General features: G+C 39.8%; 2 protein-coding genes across 3 annotated transcripts; one reads left to right on the forward strand and one right to left on the reverse strand.

Moving 5' to 3' along the window:
* The first annotated feature begins 249 nt into the window (after positions 1–249).
* On the forward strand, positions 250–18,581 carry ppp2r5d (protein phosphatase 2, regulatory subunit B', delta). 2 transcript variants are annotated; one of them, XM_061040497.1, is made up of 17 exons: positions 250–371; positions 3,745–3,840; positions 5,258–5,435; positions 6,395–6,594; positions 7,829–7,939; positions 8,150–8,242; positions 8,335–8,465; positions 8,989–9,048; positions 9,548–9,656; positions 10,467–10,520; positions 10,675–10,845; positions 12,057–12,184; positions 13,400–13,501; positions 13,651–13,723; positions 13,852–13,899; positions 14,042–14,155; positions 14,292–18,581. In XM_061040497.1, the coding sequence occupies exons 1-17, from the start codon at positions 345–347 to the stop codon at positions 14,427–14,429; spliced, it is 1,833 nt and encodes a 610-aa protein (XP_060896480.1). In that variant the 5' UTR covers positions 250–344; the 3' UTR covers positions 14,430–18,581. The 2 variants fall into 2 exon arrangements, with proteins under 2 accessions (XP_060896480.1, XP_060896481.1); XM_061040498.1 differs by lacking the exons at positions 250–371; positions 3,745–3,840 and having other exon boundaries at positions 5,301–5,435; positions 5,602–6,594.
* mea1 (male-enhanced antigen 1) lies at positions 18,571–26,083 on the reverse strand. The gene is made up of 4 exons (XM_061040499.1): positions 25,946–26,083; positions 22,853–23,214; positions 22,497–22,605; positions 18,571–20,716 (listed from the first exon to the last, which is right to left on the reverse strand). Exons 2-4 carry the CDS (start codon positions 23,201–23,203, stop codon positions 20,535–20,537), a joined length of 642 nt encoding a protein of 213 aa, XP_060896482.1. The 5' UTR covers positions 23,204–23,214; positions 25,946–26,083; the 3' UTR covers positions 18,571–20,534.

Genomic DNA, 26,083 nt, shown 5'->3' on the forward strand with positions numbered 1-26,083 from the left:
CAGCTGTTATGCCTGCTGATTGAAAATTAATATAAGAAATTATTATAATTGTGTGTGGTAAGACGGTGTTGGAATCATCAGGTGTTGAAGGTATTTTGTTGCTGGGGTAGACTCAGGTCCTGTCTCACCTCCCTTCAGCCTCACCCTCTTCACTAAACTCTCAGGTAACCAATCAGAAAAATCATTCAACGCGTCGCTAGGCAGGATTGTGCGTCCGCAACCAATCGGATTGTCGGTGTCGGGAACGGGCGCAGGGAGCCGAGACAGACCGAGTGACAGCGTCTGATTCCCGGGGACGACCATCAAGGAACGTCCGTGGAAAAGGACCCTGCAACACAGCCAAGATGCCTAACAAAACCAAGAAGGAGAAGGTTAGTGGGTGTCTTCGTGGCTGCAATATGAATTCATCGTTTTAGAGTTTTGATGTAACAGGGTGGTCTTGAGGAAAACGCTTTTTTTTTGTAATGAAGACTTCAGACGTTTTATTTTATCGAGCAGCAGCTACCTATCTAATCAAGCTAACCTGCTAAGGCCCCGCTAGCAGAGGGTGGGGAAGCTGCAGGGCTACTGGCGGCTTCATTAATTTGTGTCTTTGCCTTGGTATTGGTTGAAAGTACATCTTAGCAGTTCTGTCAAGTTGCTTAAATGTTAAATTGACAGGTTAGCTCGCTGTCAGGCTGAATCCTTGCTGACAACGCTAGCTGGTGACATTAACGGGGATGCTACTGCTGCAGCTCCAGGGAGGAACTGCTGCCTATTCCCCTAAATAATTTATCTTGTAGAAAACAGCCTGGGCTCGGAAATGGACTCTTGCTGACTGTGGATCATCCATGCACGTCTGCTTACATCAAACATGTAAGATGTTATGCTAACCAGCTGAGAGCTCAGCCAGACTCCGTTAGTTTTCCTGCAGATGTGAAAACTATCTGATGATGACCGCAGGCTGTGTTCATCATGTACTTCATGTACAGATGTTGTTCTTCATGTACAGATGTTGTTCTTCATGTACAGATGTTGTACTTCATGTACAGATGTTGTTCTTCATGTACATATGTTGTTCTTGTTAACACAGATTACAGACAGTCGGTATGACACATTTGAATATTTTTAAAGTATCCACATTAATATTCACGACAAAGTGCTTTGTTTTACTCCCATAGACTGTAAATATTACTCCACATCCCTGCTGATAGATTTCCAATAATCCATCACTTTTTAGATAGAAAATCCAACAATGACCCCATGAGCTAATAGTATGGGGTTGCCATTATGGATTATCCTTTTCATTATGTATCCATGAATTGAACATTTGTTTAATGTATCAATTATCAAATGCCAGAAAACGGTGAAAGGGTCTTGAATATGTTTTAGATCAGCATAATACAACTGAAAAATGCAAAAACTAATACACAAATAGCCCAACACAGTGGATGGCTGTTCAACTTGAGTCTGATTCTGCTCAAGGTTTCTGCCTGTTAAAGGATTTTTTTTTTTGCTTTGCCACTGTGGTCTGCCAAATCTTGCCAAGTGCTTTGCTCATGGTGGATTGTTGTGTGTCCATACTCAATGTTGTTTTCCTGACATTTTCTCAAGGAAGTATTTAATGGTTAATCTAAGTAATCTGTGTCACTATCTCTGGAAAACAACTAATGCTAGTTCAGGGTTAGAAATAATAAAAAAAAAAACAGAGCAAGAAATGAAATGCAACCCATGAACAAACATGTTCTCTTAAGCCCTCATGTTATATTTAAGGTATACCATTAACAGTGTGCTTAGTGAGTTGTTAGCTGCCCCTGTTCGATGTGTACTGATGGATGTACAGGCAACTATCACTTGATTGCTTTGATACAAAATAAATCTTAAAAACTGATTGTCTAATTGTATTTTTGGATGTATACTCTGGATAACATTCAGAGATAAAGAAAGATTCAATTTGTCCCTAATTAGAAAGCTTTTATGTAGAGAATAACTGTCATATAAATTCATGATAACAAATGGTGGGTGGCATCATAGACCGAGGGTAGCACTGTAGCCTCACAGCAAAAAGCTTCTTGGTTTGAACTTGCAGTCCAGCTGGGGCGTTTAGTGACTCTAAAGTGCTTGTGAATGGTTGTCTGTCTGTCTGTGTAAACCATGTGATTGAGTATTGACCTGGCCATAGAATAACTGTAGGAGCAGTGCTGGATTCATCTTATGTAGGATAGTGTGTAAAAACTAGCTCTGTGTCCTTTAGACAGAGTTTTAGTCTCTAAATGTTGACAGCTTTTTTTTCTCCTGGGCCAGTGTGTCCTGTATGCACAGATGTGTGCATAATGAGTGAATAAGAACATTTCTAAAGTGTGGTATTTACCAACTTGTACTTAGGAAAGTGTGAAAATATAAACACAGCTCTTTCTTATATTTTTAATTATAACTGAGCTTATTAACAAACCTCCTCATTTTGATTTCATTTTCATCTGACCCAACAGAATAAACAGCATGTGTCATCTTCTCCCATGCACCATGTTTTCTTTTGTTTGTAGCCTAACTCCCCCACTAAGTGAACAAATAAGTCATTTCTCTGGTTCACTTAGTGCTACAGTTACTAATTTTTTTTTTTTTTTTATATATTTTTTATTCAACCTCATCGTACTTCCATTTCGGTTGCTATGAAGCTCCTTTTCTTTGCTCTTCTAGCCATTACTCTCGTAAATATAAAGGGCTGCGTTGTTACCACATTTGGTTTTATTGGAGGCGTTCCTTATGCAGATATCGATGAACGTGCCTGAGCCTGCTGGGTACGAACATGTGGGATTTATCGACACTGATTACTTATTGAAGTAGAAGGAAACTCTTGCGCTTCAGCTACTCCACTAATGGAGGTCGGCGCTCTCAGAGGAGGACTTAAGATGTACAAAATATAATTCAGTGGATACCTTCTTCAAGACAGGAACCAAAGAAAATACTGGAGCACACTTAGGTTTCGGTGCACTGCGCCTTCTTCAGAGTCAAAACTCTCACTGTTATATTTTTTGCACTGATTACTTATTGATGTGCCCAAGACCGCCGTCCACCTGTTTAATTGATACGGATTGTAGGAGCCATAATGTGTATTTTTACCTCAGTTGATTATTTGTTATATTTTGCTCCTTACATAGGTTTTATATTATTTCTGGTAATTAACAGTGGGCGTGGTTTACCTTATTTTTACCTGTGCATTGGGGGTGGCGGTAGGCGAGACAAAGAGGGTGACTGAGTTTGAAATATTTTAAGTTGACCGTCACTGTCATCTTATCTTTATCAACATCACCATCATCATCTTTTGGACCCTTTTTTTTTTTTAGAAATACTTTTTTCCCTATTTTGTTTAATAAATCTACAAACATATCTGGACATTTTTTATATGAACGAGTCACAGGTACAGGCCCACTCAGTCTCTGTGCGGCATTTTTATATTGTACTGCAATACGGATTATTTGTTTAAATCATGCACATTATAAATGTCATCGGTAAGACAGAATTTAGAACTTTTTCTGTGCACTGTTGATAAATGTGAGTGACCCTTGGCTTCTGTTATAAGATGTAATTTCTTCTTCAACTTGAACTTTCTCCTCTCTCCTGGCTGCACACAAATGTGTTCAAAATGAGCACTGATAATGTTTACATTTATCTGTAAGCCTGAAATATTTCAACATTTAAATATGGACTTAATGAAAGTTGTTTTTTCTTTCTGTTCAAAGCTTCTGTTTCTTGTGTGTCTAACAGGAAACAACCAAATCTTCCAAAAGCAGCATGAAGAACAGTAACAGCAGTAGCAGCAGCGGTGGAGGGAAGGAGGCTGCTGCTGAAAACTCAGACGAGGTGAGTCTCTAAAATATGAAACACACTGTCATCTCTGCTTCAGTAAACACACGATGGAGTCACAGCCAGCAGTAAGTTAAGGGTCACAAGTTGTTGTTGAGGCTGCAGGGCGATTGAAACACTGTTGCTGTTCTTTGCACAGCGATGGCATTCTGGTGATGTGAATTTATATAAACAAGAGACATGAACATATCCTTCATACGAGGAGTTCAAAAGATGATAAGGGGAAGAAAAGTTATTGGGCTGATAAAGTTGGGAGATAAAACATTTATTGATTCAGTTATTCAGACAAACTGAATAAGAAAGAAGCTTCTGGAAAGAAAAGTTGAACTGATCATTCGGATACACTCAGACTCGAGTACACACAAAAGTGTATCTGTATGACTCATTTCATACAATATGCATCCATAATGTTATAAATCATAAAGAAATAAGAGATAAACCCTTTGTTGTTAAAGATTCCCAGGCTGAGTTACTGTATCAGTGTTCCACTTAGACGCTCATTTAGGAAGTGATGATTCGGTTCAGGTGTAATTTACCCTCTGGCTGCTGCTCAGGACACAGACCAGGTTTACAGTCAGATTTCAGATTTTACATCCTGAGGAGTTCACACAATCGCTTCTGAGCATGTGTTTCATCTCATGTCCTTTGTTTAAAAACAAACAAACAAACATATTCTGTCATTTTATCGCCTCACAGAGTGACAGACTGTTACAGGGATGGTGTGATCAATGATCCACAGACTGAGGGAGCTGGTCTCCTCTTCTCTCAAACACTGAAGGACTCTGTATAGAACAAGCGAAACCAAATGTAAATCTCTCCCAGGCTTGTAGTTCAAGTTATATCGAGGTTGAATTGAACCACAAAGAACAGCCCCTTAATTAGCTTGAGACTAAACTGGGACCACTTGCTGCTCATGCTCTTTACGTTACATCAGTCCGGTTTGTTCACAGCTGTAGCTACTACAGCTGTGAACAGATCTCAGATGAGTTCCTGTTGGTTAACAGCAGTTAAACAGATTTGTGGGAAGTCTGGCAGACCAGAAGAGTTCTGCTGCAGGGTCGCATGACTGGAAATAACTCCAATTGATTTTTGTTCACCCCGCTGACCCCCTAACACACGGAGGACCAATTCATATCCACCACTGTACTATATTGAACTGCATTATAACACCAATGTACACTACTGACCTACAGGGCAAAACTGCAAAACACTATACTTCTCTGGAATACAGTACACAATTGATTTTATACTCTTTGTAAGTATAATTGAATCTATTCTGTTGTTCACATTTATTTTTCTTCAATACATATTTCTCTCTTCTTCTGTCTATTTTTTTTAATAGAAAGCTGAAGTTTAAACTTCCTCATTTTGAAATCTTTGTGTGTTTCGTCTGCTTGTGTGTTTGTGTGCACAGTCCCAGCAGCAGCAGAGTGGCAGTAAGCGCCCCAGTAACAGCACGCCTCCGCCCACTCAGCTCAACAAGATCAAATACTCCGGAGGTCCGCAGCTGGTAAAGAAGGAGCGTCGCCAGAGCTCGTCCCGCTTCAGTCTGACCAAGAACAGAGAGCTGCAGAAACTACCTGCACTCAAAGGTAACCAATCACATCAAGTAGAAACTGGCATTAATGTAAACCTGACATTCATCTAGAGGTAATTAAACCTAAAAGGGGCCATGCTGACTGACATCTCCTGGAGAAAATTCAGTTACTATCCACAAATACCTCATACAACTGCTTAAAAAACAAATATCTCTTTCAGCTCATCAAAGCTGCTTTTGCATCTTTTTGGTTCAGTTCAATCTAACTCAGGTGTGTTTGTCAAGTTGTGTCATTTGTTCAGGTCTGATGGATGTGAATTAAACTGTGGTGCAGATTAAATAATATATTTTAAAGCTTGTTGACTTAGCATCTCCTAGCAACTCTTAGCATCCTCTTTTTTGTTTAACTAATTGAGACAAGACTGTACCTATCTCTTTCTACACACTGCTATTACATTGTGTTGCAGTCATTTCGTATAATAGTAAAATTCAAATGTTCATGATCAGTTTGTCTTTGTGAAATCCTTTCAGTCATGTGACCTCTTGTTTGTGCTGTTGCTAAGTCTGTTTATGTGGAGCTGAAGCAGAGCAGAACTAGCAGGCAGCATTGATTTATTGAAGAAAAAACGTCTAAACTGTTTTTTCCAGAAGCTGCAGCAGTGATGACTTTGAGTTTCTCATTTAATCCGTCAAATCTGGCTGCTAAAATAGTTTGTCAACACTTAGACAGGCAGGCGGCCACAGAGCTCAAGTATGTTTTTTTTTGTTTTTCTGTGAAAAGACCATCACACATGCTGTCTACAGATTTTCAAACACTTAATGGGTCTGAGAAGGTTTTGAAATGTGGGAAATCTGTTTGGCTGCCCTTTCTGTTTGTGAAAGCTGTCAGCAGATGTTCTCCTGTGAAGTAACTTACTTACAATGAGCTGAGCTTTCCTTTCTAGTGGGGACCATGATTGTGTGAAGCCTAGTCTGCTCATGTGATGTCGGCTCATTTCCACTTCTCCTCCTCAGACTCCCCCCTGGTTGATCGTGAAGAGCTTTTTGTCCAGAAGCTGCGTCAGTGCTGCGTGCTGTTCGACTTTGTCAGCGACCCGCTCAGCGACCTTAAATACAAAGAAGTGAAGAGAGCGGGACTCAACGAGATGGTCGAGTACATCACACACAACAGTGATGTGGTGACGGAGTGCATCTACCCTGAGGCCGTGCTGATGGTGAGATCAAACTCACTCATTTATTCAACAAAGTTGTCATGACAACTGTCTTGACAATTCTACAATGGAATGAATGTAAAACTTTTCATGAGGAAAATTGAGTGTCTACCTTCAGAAACATGCTGAGCCTGAAAACCTTCAGAAATAGTACTTAAATCACAGTGAACAAATACTCTTACAAGTGACACATCTGTATTCAAAGGGGTTCTTCTTTAAGTAAGAAAACAACTGTTAAAGTACACATTAATTAGATTAGTACATATTGTATGACTTATTAATTATTATTCTGTTTTCATCTTTATTTATAGATTTTATATAAAAATGTAGAATCTGTATGTGAGGTTCTTAATTTTGGTCTAGGATTTGATCTTGTGTCTGTTTTAGTACATTTGTAGTCTGAGTAGTATTGACCAATCCCATATCAGACAAAAATTATCAAACAGCACGCACATCCGAAAGAGTTGATTACTGGGTGCTGGAGAAAAAGCATATCCAAAGGCTGAGAAAGACTAAGTTGGTACACCAGAAGCTGCCCTAATTCACATTTAATGGGAATTAACACCACATACCACACACCTCCACACATATATATATATATATATATACATTCTCTGAGTTCACCTGACAGGTCATGTGATACAAAGGAGGAAACAATATACATTATTCATAATGAAAACACCAAAACACACTTCAAGAATACATAGATACACAAGAATTTACACCAAAAAATATATATATACACAACTCCAGCAGGTAAAAGCCTGCAGTGCTTGGAGCATTACCAGAATAACTTGAATTACATGACTGGAACATCAGGAGAAACCGTCATCATGACAAGTAAAGCCAGGAGAAAACGATATAATAGAGGCGGCTCGATAATATAGAAGTAATTATGAAGACAAATGAAAACATATTTAAAAAATCAGAGCAATGCGCCACACAAGTCTTGAGAAAAATGTAATATGTATCAAATGTAAAATCATGTACACATCACACCCACCCCGTGGGAGCACTCACACTAGCCAACTGAACTGGACTTTAGTGGTGAAGCGTGCTTAGGCAGGTACGGATTGCCGTGCCCCCTAAGTCTATTAGAATAACTTTGGCTGTAAAATTAAGTTATTTAACAAAGAATATTGTGTGATCAGTGTTTTTAACCAATAATGTAAAGAAAGTACGCAGAAAGATAGAAGATAATGTAAAAAAATGTGTGTGTGTGTGTGTGTGTGTTCAGTTTTCAGTAAACTTGTTTCGAACTCTTCCTCCGTCCTCCAATCCAACCGGAGCTGAGTTTGATCCTGAGGAGGACGAGCCGACCCTGGAGGCCGCCTGGCCTCACTTGCAGGTACATTGGTTTCTTGTTTTTTTTTCAATCACATGCAGCTTCACACTTCATCCAACTGTTTTTTATCATGGTTATAAGCTGCTGGAAAGCGTGACTGATCGGTTAAACTGCTGATTGTTTTTCTCTGCTGATTGGACACCTGCATGTTTTTATGTAATAGTGATCTGTGGTTGTGTTTTCAAAAACAAACATTTGTTTTTGTCTTCACAGCTTGTTTACGAATTCTTCCTTCGCTTCCTGGAGTCCCCAGACTTCCAGCCAAATGTTTCCAAAAAATACATTGACCAAAAGTTTGTTATGTCGGTAAGCTGTGACCTCTTAGGCTCATGTTGAGATGTGCTTTTGTGTAGCCTCAGATAGAACCCTAACTTTCTGTGTAATGATTTTTTTCAAAGCTGCTGGAGCTGTTTGACAGTGAGGATCCCAGAGAGAGAGACTTCCTCAAGACAATCCTCCACCGGATCTACGGCAAGTTCCTCGGCCTCCGTGCCTACATCCGCCGCCAGATCAACAACATCTTCTACAGGTCAGAACAAGATTGATGAACAGATGACACCAATCAACTAACACAGAAATTACAAAGAAGAAGTCACGCAACATGAAAAGAGCTTTAAACGTCTTGAACTGATCTGTTACCACTATGACATCATGTATGACCTATGAATTCAGTCAATGTGTATGAACTGATACTTTTACATGGGATATATCTGTTTGGCCTTGTGTACAGCAAAAGAAAAACTGAAACCAACCAAGGGCAGTCATGGTCATTTTCTTCACATTTACCAATCTGAATCATGAGTTAAAAAAAAAAAAAAAAAAAGGTATTCCGCAGGTATCAATGTTAGTCCCCCTGTGATTCACTGCTAACTCGTGGACCGAAATGAAGCTTCACTCTAAAAGTTCCTTCTTTTTGTTTTTGACTTGTTTTGTTTTTGACTTCTGATAGTTGAACATATCACTTGTGCACCCTGATGTATGGGTAGATATCATTGCTCTTAAGGTAAACCCAGTGATCTCAATCTGTGTGACTTACTGTTGTTATTTTACAGATTTATTTACGAGACAGAACATCACAATGGCATTGCTGAGCTTCTGGAGATACTGGGCAGGTAAAAGACACTTATCACTTCATCTCCCCATTATGCCTCATTCACAGAGAAGGTGAGATGTCACAGGGACATAAATATAATGTCTGAATAGGACTATAGATGCACAATGTGCCGTCTAAGTTTTTCCAGCAGCTGTAAGGATTTCAAATTTAAATGAAAACAAATGAATTGGAAACAGATATTAGAGAAACATTTAAGCATCACACTTGTAAAGTGTTCCTGCAGCCGAAGCAGAACCTGTAGTTTAACCAAAATAACTTCTTAAGGGCTTTTTGCATTTCTTGGATTGGACAGCTTGAGAGAGGTTAGAAATGATAAAAGTGAAGAGTGGTGGATGACATACACCAAATAGTGTCAAGATTGGGTTACAAACCCATGACCAGTGCGACAAGGACTGTAGCCTCTGTTCATTGACAGCCTGCCCTACAAACTAGGCTAAACCATAGACAACATCTTCAGCCTTTTTAACATGAACGTTTTTCTATTGTCTCTTTGTCAGCATTATCAATGGCTTTGCTCTACCACTCAAAGAAGAACACAAGATGTTTCTGATCCGGGTTCTGCTGCCACTTCATAAAGTCAAGTCTCTGAGTGTCTACCACCCCCAGGTCAGAGAGTCAGTATATACTGTATGTGTCTGTGTTTGTCTGTCTCTGTCTGTCTTACCTCTTGTCTGACTGTATGCGTCTCTGTCTAAGTGTCTGTCTCTCTCTCTCTCATTGGATCTAGCTTCCTCTCTGTCTGTCTACAGTGGTGTATGGTGCCTGGAAAAGTACCCTATGCCACAAATGTTTTTGTTTTTTTAAAGCCACCCGTCCATCTCTGACATGTAAGACTACTTAATACTTGCCTATTGAGTTCACCTAAAAATGGGCTTTCAACCCTACTCTGCCCCTATTGACCCTGATTTTCTTACTTAACCAACCAACCAATCAACGATAGCAACAACAAGTACTAGCCAATTAGAGATGGAGTCTGTCGGGTCTTGCCTTTGCCATCCTAGGGAAAAAAAATAGCAGCAAACTACTGAATGATGGGCATCATAGGGGATTATGAAGTTGGTATACGCCATGGTAGGTTAACAGAGTATTGGGCGCTGTACAATGTGAACTTTGTCTGATGAAGAGCAGGTGTGCTACTACGTCAAGCTGGTGAAATACATTTCTGGAATATTGGAGCCCTGCAGTGCGAAGCTGTGCTTCTCTTAAAAAGGAAAGGAGCCGCAGGTTGGACTCGAACCAGGGCTTTCCACTTGGAGGACTATTGTCTCCATACATGGGGCATAGCCATGCACCCCTTATGTCTTTCTGTCCATCTTACTGTCTGCCTGTTTGTGATGTTTCCCACCTATGATTTCAGACACCTTCAATGTTATGTAAACTCTCTCTATATATCTCTCTCTATATGTCTATCTGCAGCTGGCGTATTGTGTGGTCCAGTTCCTAGAAAAAGACAGCGGTCTGACTGAGCCGGTGAGTCTGCTGCTGACATTCCTTCTGTTTCCATGACAACACTCAAAATGGGTTGCTGCTGCTGGTGATGGGCAGTTTTCAGGTTCCATAGGCCGTATGGCAACTGAACAACTTGATGTCACCTCATGATGTCTTGATGTCTGAACCCCCACAGGTGATCATGGGTCTGCTCAAGTTCTGGCCAAAGACTCACAGTCCGAAGGAGGTGATGTTCCTGAACGAGCTGGAGGAGATCCTGGATGTCATCGAGCCATCAGAGTTCGTCAAAGTCCAGGAGCCGCTCTTCAGACAGCTCTCCAAGTGTGTGTCCAGCCCTCACTTCCAGGTACCAATATCTGATCCAGAAGCTGTACCTGAACTGTAATCAGTAACATTACTACAAACAGGGCTTCAACCAAAACCCAGAACCTGAATTTGAACCTTAAACTAAATAAGATGCAGGTACAAAACTACCGTAAAATCTGGTGTATAAAACGCACTTTTAATACCTATTATAAATCGAAAAGGTGTGCAGTGTCTTATACACCGGTGTGACCAATATACCAGTATATAATGCTGACACACACACTGTCATTACCACTGCAAGAGTGCAGCCCATCATCACACACTGTAAACAATCTGACACGATTGAAAATTCATCCCTATTCATTGTGTATTGCACGCTGTGCTGGGAAACATACTGACACAGACCAGGCTGGCTGCGCAACTTTTTAACATCTTTTTTCATTCAGTCATAATCATGCATTTAAAGAAAAGTGTGGTATATTGTTCTGTAAATAAACCTTGTGGAGCACACTTTTGATTGAAAGAGTCCTATATTAAATTTAACGAGGGACCAGTGATGGTGGGCAGTACAACTTGGGTCTGTGGGCTACTTCACAAATTTCACTGTAGGCTGAGAGCTCAACTACCGTAGTGCAGCTAGTAGGAGTGCAAATCCCACAAAGCGGAAACAGACGGAACTAAAAGCTACTAAGCTGTACAGAAACTGCACGTTGTGGACTTCGCTGAACACAATAGAAATCATCATACAGGAAAACAGTTTCAACTTTTTTCTCTCTGGGAGATCTTCAAAATCATACTGCATCTTATATACCGGTGCAACTTATAGTACGAATTTTTACGGTAGATCAGACAATATGAGAGCCAGGTCATCAACTACATCCTGCCAGAGCCAGATCTACTTCTTGTTTAATTTAGTCCAGAATAAAAAAAAATGGGTCTCTGTTGTTGTTTCCATTCAACGTTTCATGTTTGTGGTGGATAATTGATAGATTGTGTTGTCACGGAGGCGAGCCGAGGCGGTAAAAGTCAAATTAAAAACCAAATTGTCAGCTGGTCCAGTCCCATCTGGGATCTGATCAACTGTCACCTGTGCTCTGTGATAAATGCCCTGAACGTTAATCTAAAAAAAAGTAAATATGTTTTACTCTGCGGTACAAGAACTCGAACAGAACATTTTTAATTCATGAAGATGATGATGATGATGATGATGCTGATGATGCTTTGTGTGTTTGTGTGTGTGTGTGCTTTCAGGTGGCAGAGAGAGCTCTGTATTACTGGAACAATGAGTATATCATGAGCCTTATCAGTGACAATGCTGCCAAGATCCTCCCCATCATGTTCCCTGCCCTCTACAAGAACTCCAAGAGCCACTGGAACAAGTAACACAATTACTCACACCAAACACACACACACACACACACACACACACACACACACACACACACACACACACACACACACACACACACACACACACACACACACACACACACACACACACACACACACACACACACACACACTCACTTACACACGTAATGAACCCTGCAGACTCTATACGCTGCTGATGGAAAACGAGTGCTGGTCCATAACAGGATCAATACTCCACATACAGAACAGAGTTTGCTGCTCTGACTGATGGCTTCAGGCTTAGAAACACATTCAGTGATCTAATTCATGACAGCTTGTGTGTCTGACATGTCCTAATATGTTCTGTTTGAATGTGTCTCTGTGTGCTTGTGTAAACAAGTGGCCAGCACTCCACATAGGGCTGATTGCACAGCTAGCCTAAACAATAAGGACAGAAGCCCATTAGATTAGATGGTAATGTTGACTTTATAAAACCTTAACATGGTTTTCCTTTAATAAACAAGGAAGTGTGGACGTAGCCCTGAAGCTTGATTTATTCTTTAGTTTAGTTTATTCGCACATTGTTGAAAGAAGAGTCAAACAGGTAAAAGCAAAAAATAGAAATAAGTCGCAGGTTCTTCTGCATCAAATCTACACCATAGCATACACCTGCTACCTACACAGAAGCCTACGTATGTAGCCCAATGTGCGCCGCCCAAAAAATTGAACTAAATGTCAAACAAGGCAGACCACAAGCCCTGTGATTTGCCCACTGGGTAGCATACTATTTACAGCTTTTCTGGTATACGCTATTTATTAGCACCATATCCAACATTACACGCCTGGTTTCAGTCACCATTGTTTCCTGTTTACAAACAAGCAGTGAATGTGGTGGAGCCAGATACTGGTGATATAACTAGCTTAGATATAGCACTGCCAACTAGGGTTTTTAAGAGGAGTATTGCAAAGCTACACACACCGGTGAGTATGAGTACTCACGGCCACGTAGGCCACTGTGGCGCAGCTATGGAATATATTCAACACAGAAGTTTAAACCAGGCTTCAGTCTGCAATAACAGCTGTGTCATCACAGTTATTATCCAGTCCAGGTTAAAAAAGATTGAATTTACCTCGGGAACAGGTTAATTAAGAAATTAACACCTGCTTCTCCTGGGTTGTGTTTATGATGGAAACAATATTCTTGGCTCAGAGGGTTAATCCATGGTTTTTATGGTTTTCCTCAGGACGATTCACGGTCTGATCTACAACGCTCTGAAGCTCTTCATGGAGATGAACCAGAAGCTGTTTGATGACTGCACACAGCAGTATAAGGCTGAGAAACAAAAGTACGACACACACATATGCAGTCGCCTACTACTGTTCAACAACAAATATCTCACTTTTGAGTGACACAACTAAACACCATCAAAAGTGTCAACTTTATTTGAAAGCAAATGACGTAAAATGTTCTATCTGAATCTGTTTATGTCTGCAGAGAGAAATATAAGCTGAAGGAGAGGGAGGAGATCTGGCACAAGATAGAAGAGCTGGCCAGACAAAACCCTCAGGTACCAACCTACATCCTTATGTGTCCCCTGACACCTCAGCACACCTGTCTGCTCATCTGTCTTAATCATGTTAATAAAGTAGTTACATTTTATTATCTGTGTGAATGTGTGTTTGTCCTCTCTTTCAGAGCAATAAACTTCACCCTCTCCGCCCTGGACTCCACCCACAGGACGAGGTCAGTCTTTGATGATTTCATTTGTAATGGCTTTCGCTCCATGTCTTCATACTGAAAGCAATGCAATTTTTTGATTGGCATTATTTAACACAATTGAATTGTCTTTTTTCTAACATGTAAACACTTCATTTTGTATCTGCAGTACATGCTGTACAGTGACAGTACTACTGTGACTGTGTACTCCATGGAAACAGAGACTCCAACGGCTGAAGACATCCAACTGCTAAAAAAGACTGTGGAGAGCGAGGCCTCTCAGGTAAAGCGTGAGAGGCATAGAAACAACGATAGACACAAAAATAGGGTGTATGTCCTAAACAGCCTGTCAATGTGGGAGGTGTCCACTTAATTTGTTTATTTTGACTTCAATAATCCTATGATGGATTTTTCTTCAGGGTACGAAGGATCTGAAGAAGGACAAGGTCCTGATGAGGAGGAAGTCGGAGTTGCCGCAGGACGTCTACACCATCAAAGCTTTGGAGGCTCACAAAAGAGCAGAGGAGTACCTAACAGCCAATCAGGAGGCTCTCTGACCGGGGGAGGCGGCCCCCTCTGAGCCCAACTCAACCCCGCTCCAGTATGGTCTCTCTGGGGAGGAAGTTAAAGCTGTCATGGAGAAACTGGTCCTGGGTCAGATCAGGATGGAGCTGATGCTGTGTTGGAAAGAAAACAAAAAAAAACTACACCTCCTCACCTCTGACCCCTGGTGGCCAATCACATGTAGGACACTGTAGAAGCTGTTTGTCCCAAGTGCTGTCTCAGTGTTTCAGTGGTCACATGACGATGACATCATCAGCTTCATGTTGCACTAACACCTTCACCTGCAAATACCTGCTGCTGTCTGTTTTCAACCAGTGCAGTTGGGACTAGCTCTTTGACCTGAGAGACAGAAGCTCCTGAATGCATCACAAAAAGGCCTTTTCCAATGTAGTGACTTAACCACCTAAGAACTACTGGATGGTCTGGGTCTGAGTCTGCTTTGTGTCCATCAGGCATCAAAATGTACCAATTCATCTTTTTTCCAGCCTCCGTCCAAATGCTGGTTTACATGTTGGATCCTTTTTTGAGTTGTTTGCTGACTGTTATGTTATGCATTCAAACAGTGATGGAAACAGAAAGTGTCCTTTTAATGGCTGCAGTTTGCTTTTCGGCAGGAACTGAAGCAGCAAGACGGTTTATAGAGAAACATGCAGATGTTTAGAAATGGCATGTAAACAAGAAACATCAGGAGTAGCTGCTTCCTCCTACTAAACCATCATAAAACCAGACCTTTAAAACCTTTGAATGACACAAAGTGACACAGAGAACCCAGAAACTTCCAGGATCAGTTTCTGAGATGATCCGTTTCCTGCAGTTGGAAAAAGCTCCAACACATCATGTCTGTGCTATGACACCTAAACACAGCACCTGTGATTTCACTGCCTCGCTTGGTCCTCCTCACACAAGAGCCCCGCCCCCTCCACTTGACGTGATCACTGATCTGTCAGCATGGACCTGAGGTGGACTGCGGGCTGAAGCAGCTTCAGATGGACTGACGATGAAGATGATGGTAAAGACGGGGAGACACATGAATGTAGACGTCCAATTAATTCCAGCAGGACCAGCAGGAACCAATTGAATAAGAGCTTGACTCCAACTGCTTCTTATTTCTTATTTCATTTTACTGTGCGATGATCATGATGTCATCGTGTTTAAACCAATGAGAGAAGCTGTTTGCACGAGGAAATCATGTCAGAAACTGCTTTAGTGTTATTTTGTTGTTCAAAAAACAAAACTTTCAATATGAATGTTTCTGTGTGTAGCCATGTCTCGTCAGGTCGACACAACAAAAGGCGTAGAGGTTGTAGGAAATTATGCAAACAGTTAAAGAAGCTTCTGGTCTTAATGTTTGGGTGTGTAAGCACAACTCTCTCATAACAAAGACACAATATGATGAGTTTGAATGCTGTTATGAGATCTCTGGTCAGTTGTCCTCCCTCAGGCTGAAGCTGTGACAGGTTCAGACCTGTAATTCAAGAAGATTTGAATAGACTGGCACAGAGAGTTAAACAGATGAAAGTAACTGAACGTAGAGTTGTAGTACTCAAAATCAGTCTAGAGACCATGTTTGAAGGTCTCGGTCTAGACTCGGATGATTACGGCCGCAACCTTAATGGTGTTTTAACATCTAAGTAAGTGACACGTGACCCGCTGCACACAAGTTGATGATTTTTCAGTGATTTTAATGGTCTTGTCTTGGCCTCAGAGCACCTCAATGACCCCATGTCTGGTTTGACGGGAGAAATGGTTAAAAATTCAGATTATTTCAAAAAGCAAGCAACATGTCATGTTCTCTATCTACTGTATAACCATCAATCTTTATTTGTATAGCGCCAATTCATAACAAATGTTATCTCAAGACACTTTACAAAAAGAGCAGGTAAAAGACCTTACTCTTTGTTATGTTATGTTACAAAGACCTAACATTAATCCACCATGAGCAAAGTTACAGTGTGAAGAGAAAAACTTACTTTAAAAAGAGGCAAGAAACCTCAAGCAGAACCAGACTCACAATGAACGACCATCTGCCCAAACAGTGTTGGGCTTGGAATGTGGGATAGAGGGAGAAGCAAGAGAGTGGAATTAAGACCCATCAGGTCTGGGAAACCTAAACGTTTCAGATGAGAGTTCACTATTCTGGTCACCTCACAGCTGAATTTAAGATTAAAGTATTTCAGAGTCTCTCCATCATGTTTTGCTGCCTGCAGACTCAGATTCCCATGATCCTCTGCTTTTTACAATCATTTTACATGTAAAATGCTGCGTCACATTTTTGGTCACAATGTCATATTAGAGAATCTAAAAAAAAAAAAGTCAAGCCATTTACTTACATAAATTATTAAGAACATTAAGAACATGACATCATTTTGTTTAGGAAATTAAATCAGAGTGTCAATAAAGTGCCCTCAGTAAATACAAACAATAAAGGTAGTACAAAGTGCTTTTCTTAATTTAAACATTAATATGTTTGGAGTTTTTTTATCTCAACCCCCAAGTCTAAAAACTGTCATCCAAATGATTTAATTTTAGCCTCTAAAAAAGGTGAATGTCCTAAAAGCACAAATTCTCTATTACAAATCATTCCAAAATAATGCTCAAGTGCATCCTGGGAAAAACACACACATAATGCAACTTTTTAAATTTAAAGAAATGTAAACTACAGGTTAATCTATGCTTAAGTACCCACTCTTCTCTGTACTTGTTTTTAATTAACATTATTTTTTTATATTGTGACACTGACCCATCTCACCTTACTGCATCACTGAACCTATCAGTAGAACAGCTGTGAAGCCGTAGCACAGATTCAGTTGTCCCTAAAGAAACATTCACAGACACTTTAACGTAAATATTTTAAAAGATAATGTCTCTCAATTCTTAAGGTGGCTCGTGTGGAGAAGAGAGATGGAATTTCTGCGTGTGGTTTTTTGTTGTACTATGACTTTGGCTCTTTGCCACGCCCCCTCACACAGACCACACCCACCATAATGCCGAAGCCTTTATTCTTTAATTTGTATTTCTGTGTTCATGCTGTTTTTAACTATTTGAACATTCCCCTTCTACAGTTTGTCTTGTTGCCATCATGTGATTTGCTGTCAATTTAAGACTAGTCTTAAAGTGGAGTAGACCTTCCCAACATTCTCGATGGCGCCAGGCGTCAAATCGTAACAATAATGAAAGGCATAAAGCCTAGTTATATGTTTATTAGCAACATGTTCACACATGACTTCCTTAAGCGCCCACGAAGGTTCATCGAGCAGGGAGCATGTCTAAATTGTTCCTGACCGACACCAGAATCTTTAAAGAACTCGTGGTTATCAACAGAAAATGGAGTAGTTTCTGTTGTTACGTTTAAGATCTGGATCATTCAGCTTCTTATTTCCCACTCGAGAAGAAGGAAAAAAATCAGAGGGTTTAAGTTTCTTGTGTCAAAAAGTGAAATGTCAAAGGATATTTAGTTGTACCCTGCAACTATAAGAGCTGACGAGCTGAAATGACAACTTATTGTGAAGCTTCTGTCATGTAGCTCCTCTGCATAAACATCTGAGAAATGACAAGTTAAAGTTTTAAGACACTAACAGTGCTATAATCTGGTGACTCTCAGGTAATTAAAACCTAATTTGCCTTCTAGGCAGACAAAGGAAACCATCCTCCAGTTTTTAATCTCCTTGTATCCCAAACTCACCCCAACCCAAATCTGTTTAGCAGAATATCATATCTGTGATGTTGTGGTGTTTGACCACAGCAGAGGCTGCATATGATCTGAACAGTTTTCAGCAGTTCTCTCTCAGATCATCTTATTCCTAGATCAAAAATTACACGTTTGATTCCTGAAAACTTAAGACGATGGAGACTTTGCAAATGCTCAGAACATGATAAATCTATTTTCCTAAACATTGTGAGGAGCTCTAATGAAGAGAGGCTGGACACAAAAGGTCAAAGTATTTGATGAAAGAAAAAAAGAAACATGGCGGTGATCTCTTCACTCGAGTCCTGACACGTAAACCTGAACGCTGCTTCCTGTCATCTTGTACATATGTTGTACTTTAATTAGAGCATTACATAGTGTGAAAGTGTGATTTTGTACAGATGCTGATGTATGTACAGAACAAAATACAAAGAAATAAAGAGGACATGTTTGACAATCAGACATCTTGTGTTTTATACAAACACATTAATTCATTTACAAGTTCAACATTTCACAATTCTTGAAACAAGATGAACATTTCAATAAAAGGCTTAAAGGTGGAATGTTGCTTTTTCCTAACTATGTTACTTTGTACACTCAACAGAAACCTCAGGGAGACAAGCGGCTGTGTTTGCAATCAATTATTACTTTTTTATCGATCATCGTTTGGCTTACAAACTGAAAGAAAACAAGGAATCCAAATATTTCCCACTTCAAAATTGTGACAGTCCGAAACCACAAACATCCAGTTCACTTTCACAGAGGAGGAAGAAAAGCAGCGAATATGTAACAAACTAACAGCGTGATCCAGTTCTTTTGATTTACATTTGTACTGATATCTAAAGATCACAGGTCAATTATCTGCTGATGAAGTTTTAATAAGTCTCCACCATGCCTCTGAAGTTCAGTCAACATCACAACATATAGAACTGTCAGATACTTCCCCTGTGAACAGACATCCTGAACTGACAGTGAATGACGTTCAATAGAAACGAAAACAGGAGAAGAGTATGGGATCAGAGAAGAGTCAAAACTATTTAGTTTGTAAAATCATGTCAAGATTGTTTCTTCAAACTAGTCTGTATGTCAGACACAAAAGATCTTACACAAAAAATTGTGAATCTCAAAGTTAATTAACTGCTGACATTGAAATTACCTTTTACTCATTCGTCAATTGATAGTTTTTAAATCATATTTTTTAAACATCCACTAACCTTTGTGTCCTAACCCTAGCTGGGTTTTTATGTTTTTTGTATTAGCTTAGCTTATTAATGTTAGCCTGTCATAATGTTAGCTAATGTTAGTGAGAGTCATACATCTGAAGAGAAACACAAATATTAAACAACCTCTGCTTGTTAGCAGGTCAGTCTGGGCAGCACCTTTGATTGAGCTGAATACTAGTTCAACATAACAAAATTGACGTTAGCTCTTATGCTAACGCAAGCTAACCTTAATAAGCTGATAGAAGAAAAGGAGCATTTCCTGGTCTGCTAGCTAGAAATATCTGACTGTGTCGACACAGGTCAAGTCTCAGTGTTGTTTAAAATGACTTAAGGCTTGTTTCTTTTTTGAAAATGTGAAGTCTCACTTGGTGGTACCAATTGAAAATCGAGTACTTTCAGTAAGCTAAACAATTTCTGAGCACCGGAGAGTAAAACCGAACAGAATGAAGCTGTAACATGTTGAGTGAGAAGAAATGAGCTAACAGGCTAATGTTTTGTTGAATTTTGATGAATACATTTGTGGTTTTCTTTTTGTTAACTGCAAGAAATTTTTTGGACATTTTCAACATTATTTCATCACCTTTTTACTGACTAGAATAAGGTAACAGCAGGAAACTTTATGTTCAGAAACTTAACTGAGTTTAACTCCAATTTGAGTTTTTTAAAATGTATTTGAGTTTGTTTGGGTACTTTTAAAAGAAATGAAATGTATTTCTAGACTAAAACCTTACAAACAAGACTGTCTGACTCTGTAGAGAAAACTGAGGGATTCAGTTACACAAAGGTAATAAAATCAAAATCTTAAAGTTTAATTTGTTAATGGAACTAAAATAAACAGGTTCACTTGATCATCAAAACACACAAAGATCAGACTCTCATTGGTTTTCACTGTCAATTAAAAAGTCACCTTCATCCAGTCATTCCCGTCCTTTAGTCAGCTTCAATGAAGAGCTTCTAGTGCGTTAAGGACAAGCTCAAGCTGTTGAAGCAGTGGTGGTGCATTCCAGGACTAAACAAACTGTTGAACTGTAGTGATGGGTTCAGGGACACTGATGCGAAATGAAGAGGTGAAATGAATGCCAGCAGAGGCAGTTGAAGCTGCGATGTTGCGTTCAGGGTCAAAAGAACTAGATGAAGCTGTGTTGTTGCAATCAGGGTAAGAAGAGGGGATTTTAATGGTTGTGGTGTGTTCAGGGTCCATTGATGTTATTCCTGCAGGGGAAGCCCATGGCAGCAGCGCTCTGCCGGCTCTGCAGTGTGGTCTGGACCATGTCCGTCCACTGGTCATCTGAGATCTCTCTGGCCCATGACGGCACACCCAGAGACGGCAATGCGATGGCAGCCATCGTCCTCTTCACCAGCTCCACGTGGTCTGCAGGGAGACGCAGGAAGTGATGTCAGTGGAGAGTAAGTAAACTGAAAGATTACATTTTATTTTCTTCATTCTATGAATGTTAGTTTTTCTGTTGATAAAGACATTCTCATATTTAATTTATAACATCAACAGAAACAATAGTTTGAGTTTGTTGCTCGGATGAATTATTAGGACAGTTTGTTCTTACAGTTGTGTAACCCTAGCTGTGTCAAAGTGACTTGTGACACAAATAAATAAACAAAAAAGCATAAACCAAAGCAGTAAGTAGGCTCATTATTATTAACAAGTACAAAGATTTAGTGCTTCAAATAGTTTATGTAGAAGGATATGAGGAACATTTCATACGGATTAAAAAATCAACAGGGAAAGAAAAAGTGTTTTGCTTGAACAACGCGCGCGCGTGTGTGTGTTGTGAACACTCTTGCCCTCCTCCTCCTGTCTTGTGTGAATTTTAGTTGTAATAGTATTTGACATTAAAATGATCAATAAAATGTATTTAATATTTTTAACGTGTTTATATACATACCCCGATTATGACAATAATAGACAAGTCTGCTGTCAGAGTAAACTATGATATTAGAAACATTTAAAGAAATAAAACCTAAGACTGAAATCACACAGCTGCAGGGACAAATGGAGGAAGAACTGACAGAAATAAATCAGACATTGTAAATGCACACATTAAGGCTTATGATTTCATTCAATAACCATTAGTGCACCATGGATCTGAATACCATCCATTAAATGAATTATTTTCTCACATGTGGTGTGTGACAGTTTAAGTCTTCATATTCCAGCTGCAGCCCTGGAGTATACAGAGCAGTATGTGGCTTATAAAAACTATGTAAACACGTAGTTCAAAGAAGAAATCTGATTGGTCAGAAGACAAAGTTTAAGATAAGTTGATCTTTAATCTGGGATATTATCCCAAACACAACCTGCCCCAGAGCAGGTGAGGGGTTCAGTTACCATGGTGATCTATCCCCGTAAAATAATAGTTAACCCTGAATTTACTTTTATGACTGTAAACAGGTTGTAGATCATCAGTTGTGCCTGTCATGAATTAATCTCCCTTGCTGCAGACACACCCCCTGCTGCATCAGTGTACCAACGAAGGTGAAGAGGCTGCACACAAGAAAATGCCAGCAGTGGGTTTGCTGTGCTCAAAGTGGCTGCTGCTGAAAAATTACTTAAGATGTAAGAAATTCTGTTTTTAAAAATTATTTTTTGGACGTTTTGAATTGATTCAGAATCTTAGAAATGAATAATTGCAATTCTGACATGCATCATTTTCCCCCACACCTCTTCACCTCTACCTCCTCCCCTCACATAATCTGCTCTCCTAGCTCCATGATGATAAGAATCAATTGGTCAGGGGGCCATGTTTTACCATTCTTTTATCTCTTTTCTTGAACATAACTTGCTCCAGAGAAGGTTATGCATTGTTGTGCATTAGAATTAACTGAATTGATCTCCTGGTAGAAGTTAATGGCTGCTGTAGTCCTGATAACCCTGAGAAGCCCTGGTTGAATGAAAAGTAATTAGATGGCCTTAGTAGACCTTGACTCTGTTATTTGTCAAACACACATTTTTTTTCCATGATAATTCTTATATCAGTTCCCAAATTATATGAATACTCCTAAAATAATTCAGTGCAAATTCAAAATGACTGAATAATTTTGTGTAAGTAATGACTGATAAATCTAATTAATGATTATAAAACTGGTTAAAGGTAAAGAAACCCTAAGAGAGCCTAAAGAAAAGTTGGAACTCTGACCTGCATCCATGGGGATGGATGCTCGGCTCCTTTGGGCTGCCGCCCCCTCAGGGTCTTCCTCCTCATCACTTTCTGGGGGAGGGGCTTCAGGGAGGTGGAGCCCCATCACCTGCAGCAGACGGACAGGTGAGACAAAGGATACTGTCTTAAAACCTTTAAAACCTTCAGCAGGTAGACATAACAGAAGCAATCAGTGAAAGTGGTGTGGTCAGATCAAACTGTCACACCCCTTCCTGTGAAAGTCTGTTTCAGGATCAGCTTCTTTTACAAACAATGAGACCTTTTAAAATACAATAAAGGCACAGTCAGACATCAGGTGTGTAGCAGTGCCTCAGCCGTTGGCATGCAGAACTCACCTCTATCCTCTGCTGCACCTGCTGCAGCTGCTCTGTGTGGGGGGCGGCCTCCTCCTCCACCCTCTCCTCCCCCTCCTCCCCAAGCTGCTCACTGCTGTGAACACCATCAGGCTCCTGGTTAAGAGGTTGGTAATAATATCCTCCATTGATTACTTCCCCCTCCTCTTCCTCCTCGCCATCAAGCTCCATTTCTCCCCCTCCACCCTCCCCCTGTTCCCCCTGTTCCCCTGTCTCCCCCCCACTCCACACTGGCATCAGCACTCCGTCAGCGGGACGCTCATCCTCCCTAAGCTCATCTTCAGTGTTCGGTAAGACTCTCTCCGGTCCCATGGCTGAGCTGCACACTTCCATCCACAGACACACTGAGAGATAGAGAGGCAGGGGGAGGGGGAGACAAAAGGGGGTGGAGGGAGCAATCAGATTATCAATGAAAACAATAGTGAGAGTAAATAATCATGCTGACAGAAACTTAAATCAGTCTCTTCTGCTGCTTCTCTCTCAGCAGCAGCTGGTAGTTTCACGCTGACTGTTCCAGTTAATTAACATTTACAGTCCGTCAAACCCCCGACGTAGGACATTTTCTAACCTCTTAATTTGAGTAAATTATCATTTAAATTTTCTGTAAGTAGCTGAGAAAGCAGTTCCACAGGAACAGCTGAATATGGATCAGCAGATTGTTAAAAAGACAGGCAAGCATCCTCTAAGGTCTCATCCTTTCTTATTCACATCAATCCAAATACAGAAGGATAAAACTGTCTCTATGCTCATTTGAGGTCAAATTAAAGTCAGTAAAAATAAATTGAATTGAATTTATTTATTTAATAGGGACAATGCAATTTAACATAATTTCAATACAAAGCATGAAACTGATGTGCTACATAAAGACTATATAGCTATTGCTAATTTCCAACTCGTGTCCCCAGTTGGGCCTTTATGTAAACAACAGATGAAAATGTACAACATTCAGTTACATAAAACCCCATAACACGATATGAGGATACATTAAAATACATGTACAACAATAAAAATGTTATAAACCAGTTTAAAATAAAGTTTGAAGATATTAATTAAAAGTGGGTACAGCTCTGGCTTGCTTTGAGCCAGCATTTCACCTGTTTTGTAAAAGATTTTAAGTCGGACATTAATTTTATTTCAGGTGGTAAGGTGTTCCAGAGTTTGCAGCCTTTGATGGAGAAGGCTGATTGACCAAACGTAGATCTACGATGTTGTACGCTACAGTCTCCATTCACAGTGCTTCTCGTTACCCTGTTTCCGTCCTGTTTTCGAACATATCTGGAGAGAGGTTCAGGGGCCAGATTGTTGATACATTTAAAAACAAGTTTGAGGAAACATAAGTGCATGAAGCTCTCAAAACTGAGTAGATTGTGTTTTTTCAGTATGTGACAGTGATGCCACCGGACAGGTTTTTTGTCCATTATTTTCAGGGCCTGGTTGTATAGTGATGAGAGGTTTCTGATTGTAGAGGGTGAAGCTTGTGACCAAACTGTCATACAGTATGAGAAATGAGAGAAAATCATTGAATGCATGAACACCTGTGCAGCTTGAGTTGGTATGTAGTGTCTTATTAATTTAAAGCAGTTCAGGTTGTTCTTGATTGTTTTTGTGATTTTATTTACGTGTTTATCAAACTTTGACGAGTTGTGGATCTAAAATGATTCCTAAGAACTTAAACTCACTAACTTCCTCTATTTCTCTATTCTGTATCTTAACGTTAAAACTTCCAGGGAGCATTTTTTCCTAATGGAGAAACACATTGAAACTGTTTTACTCTGATTCAAAACAAGATGGTTGATAAATGAAGATAAAATTAAAAGCATCACTTTCAGTTCCTCTATACTTGTACCTATTTATTTGAGTAGCCGTCATGATTAGTTTTGATCATGACAAGAGATGAAACATTGTTATGAGTCAATTATTATTACAGAGACATAAAACTAATTAGACACTAATTCAATATAAGTCAGGTTATATCATGCGGAGTTGACTTTCAATGTAAACTGATGGTATGTTTTGCTTGAACTCTGTGGCTCAGTTGGTAGAGTCGGTCGTCTCTCAACTAGAAGTTTGGGGGGGTTTGATCCCCAGCTCCTGTAGCCACATGTCTGACGCAAGACACTCTAACCCCAAGGTTGCTCCTGCTGCTTTAGCAGTGTGTGAATGTGCATGAATAGATTTATACTGATGGACTTTATATGGCAACCTCTACCATCAGTGTGTGAATGTAAAGCACTTTGAGTAATCAGAAGACTAAACCAAGGCCATTTACCATTTTTAACTAAAAGTCTTATTGCTTTAAACCAACAAATAGACCTGATTCTGAAAAGTCTGTTAATCAACAATAATAACATTAGCAGCAGCAGCCATAAAAGCTTTTGCAACCCTAAAGATTTTCATGTTGGAGGATGAATAAACAGAAACACAATCAAACAGAATTAGAATAATTTTTTGACATTTAACAGACACAGAGAATCCGGGAGGAAACATAAAACCTAAATCACACGCAATGATCTACAGAAGAGGAAACAACCCCAGTAAGTGCTAACAAATATATCTACTACTTCTTCATCATCATCATCATCAAAAGCCACAACATCGACAGCTTCTCATGAGATTTCTATTCAGCATCAATAACATCCTAAATAACATCATCATTATCTTTGCCACCACAATTATTTAATTCTGTAATAATAAAACTACTCACATTACTATACAGAAAAACTACAGATTAAATTCGTCAGCAAAACCAACTTGATGAAAAGAAACATGTAGGTTGTTTCTCTGGTCAGTCTGAAAGCTAAACACACACAGTTTGACATTTTGCAGGTGTACTCTCAGGTGTACTCTCAGGTGTACTCTCTTCCTGGAGAAGTTAACTGTCAGCAGGTACATAATGATGATGATGGTCAAGAACATCTGGGGCAACTCAAACCTAATGAAGCTAGCCGCTGTTTGCTTCTGATATTAACGCTAATTCTCCGGATGCTGATTTAACCTAATTCTTCCGCTGCTGCTGTTTCGTCCATTTATATCAGAAAGTAACAAGAAACCACAGCTACGTGTTTAATTTCTTACCTGTCTGTCTGTTCTTCTGCTTAGAGCTTCAGGTACCTGATATTAGCTGTTAGCCGCTGCTAGTTGCAGCTGCTGATCAAACACTTCCGTAAACGTCACGGCGCCGCAACAAAAACGACGTCATCTTCTTCTTTTTTT

This window comes from Labrus mixtus, chromosome 6 (genome assembly GCF_963584025.1).
Source record: "Labrus mixtus chromosome 6, fLabMix1.1, whole genome shotgun sequence".
In the NCBI taxonomy this organism is placed as follows: Eukaryota; Metazoa; Chordata; class Actinopteri; order Labriformes; family Labridae; genus Labrus; species Labrus mixtus.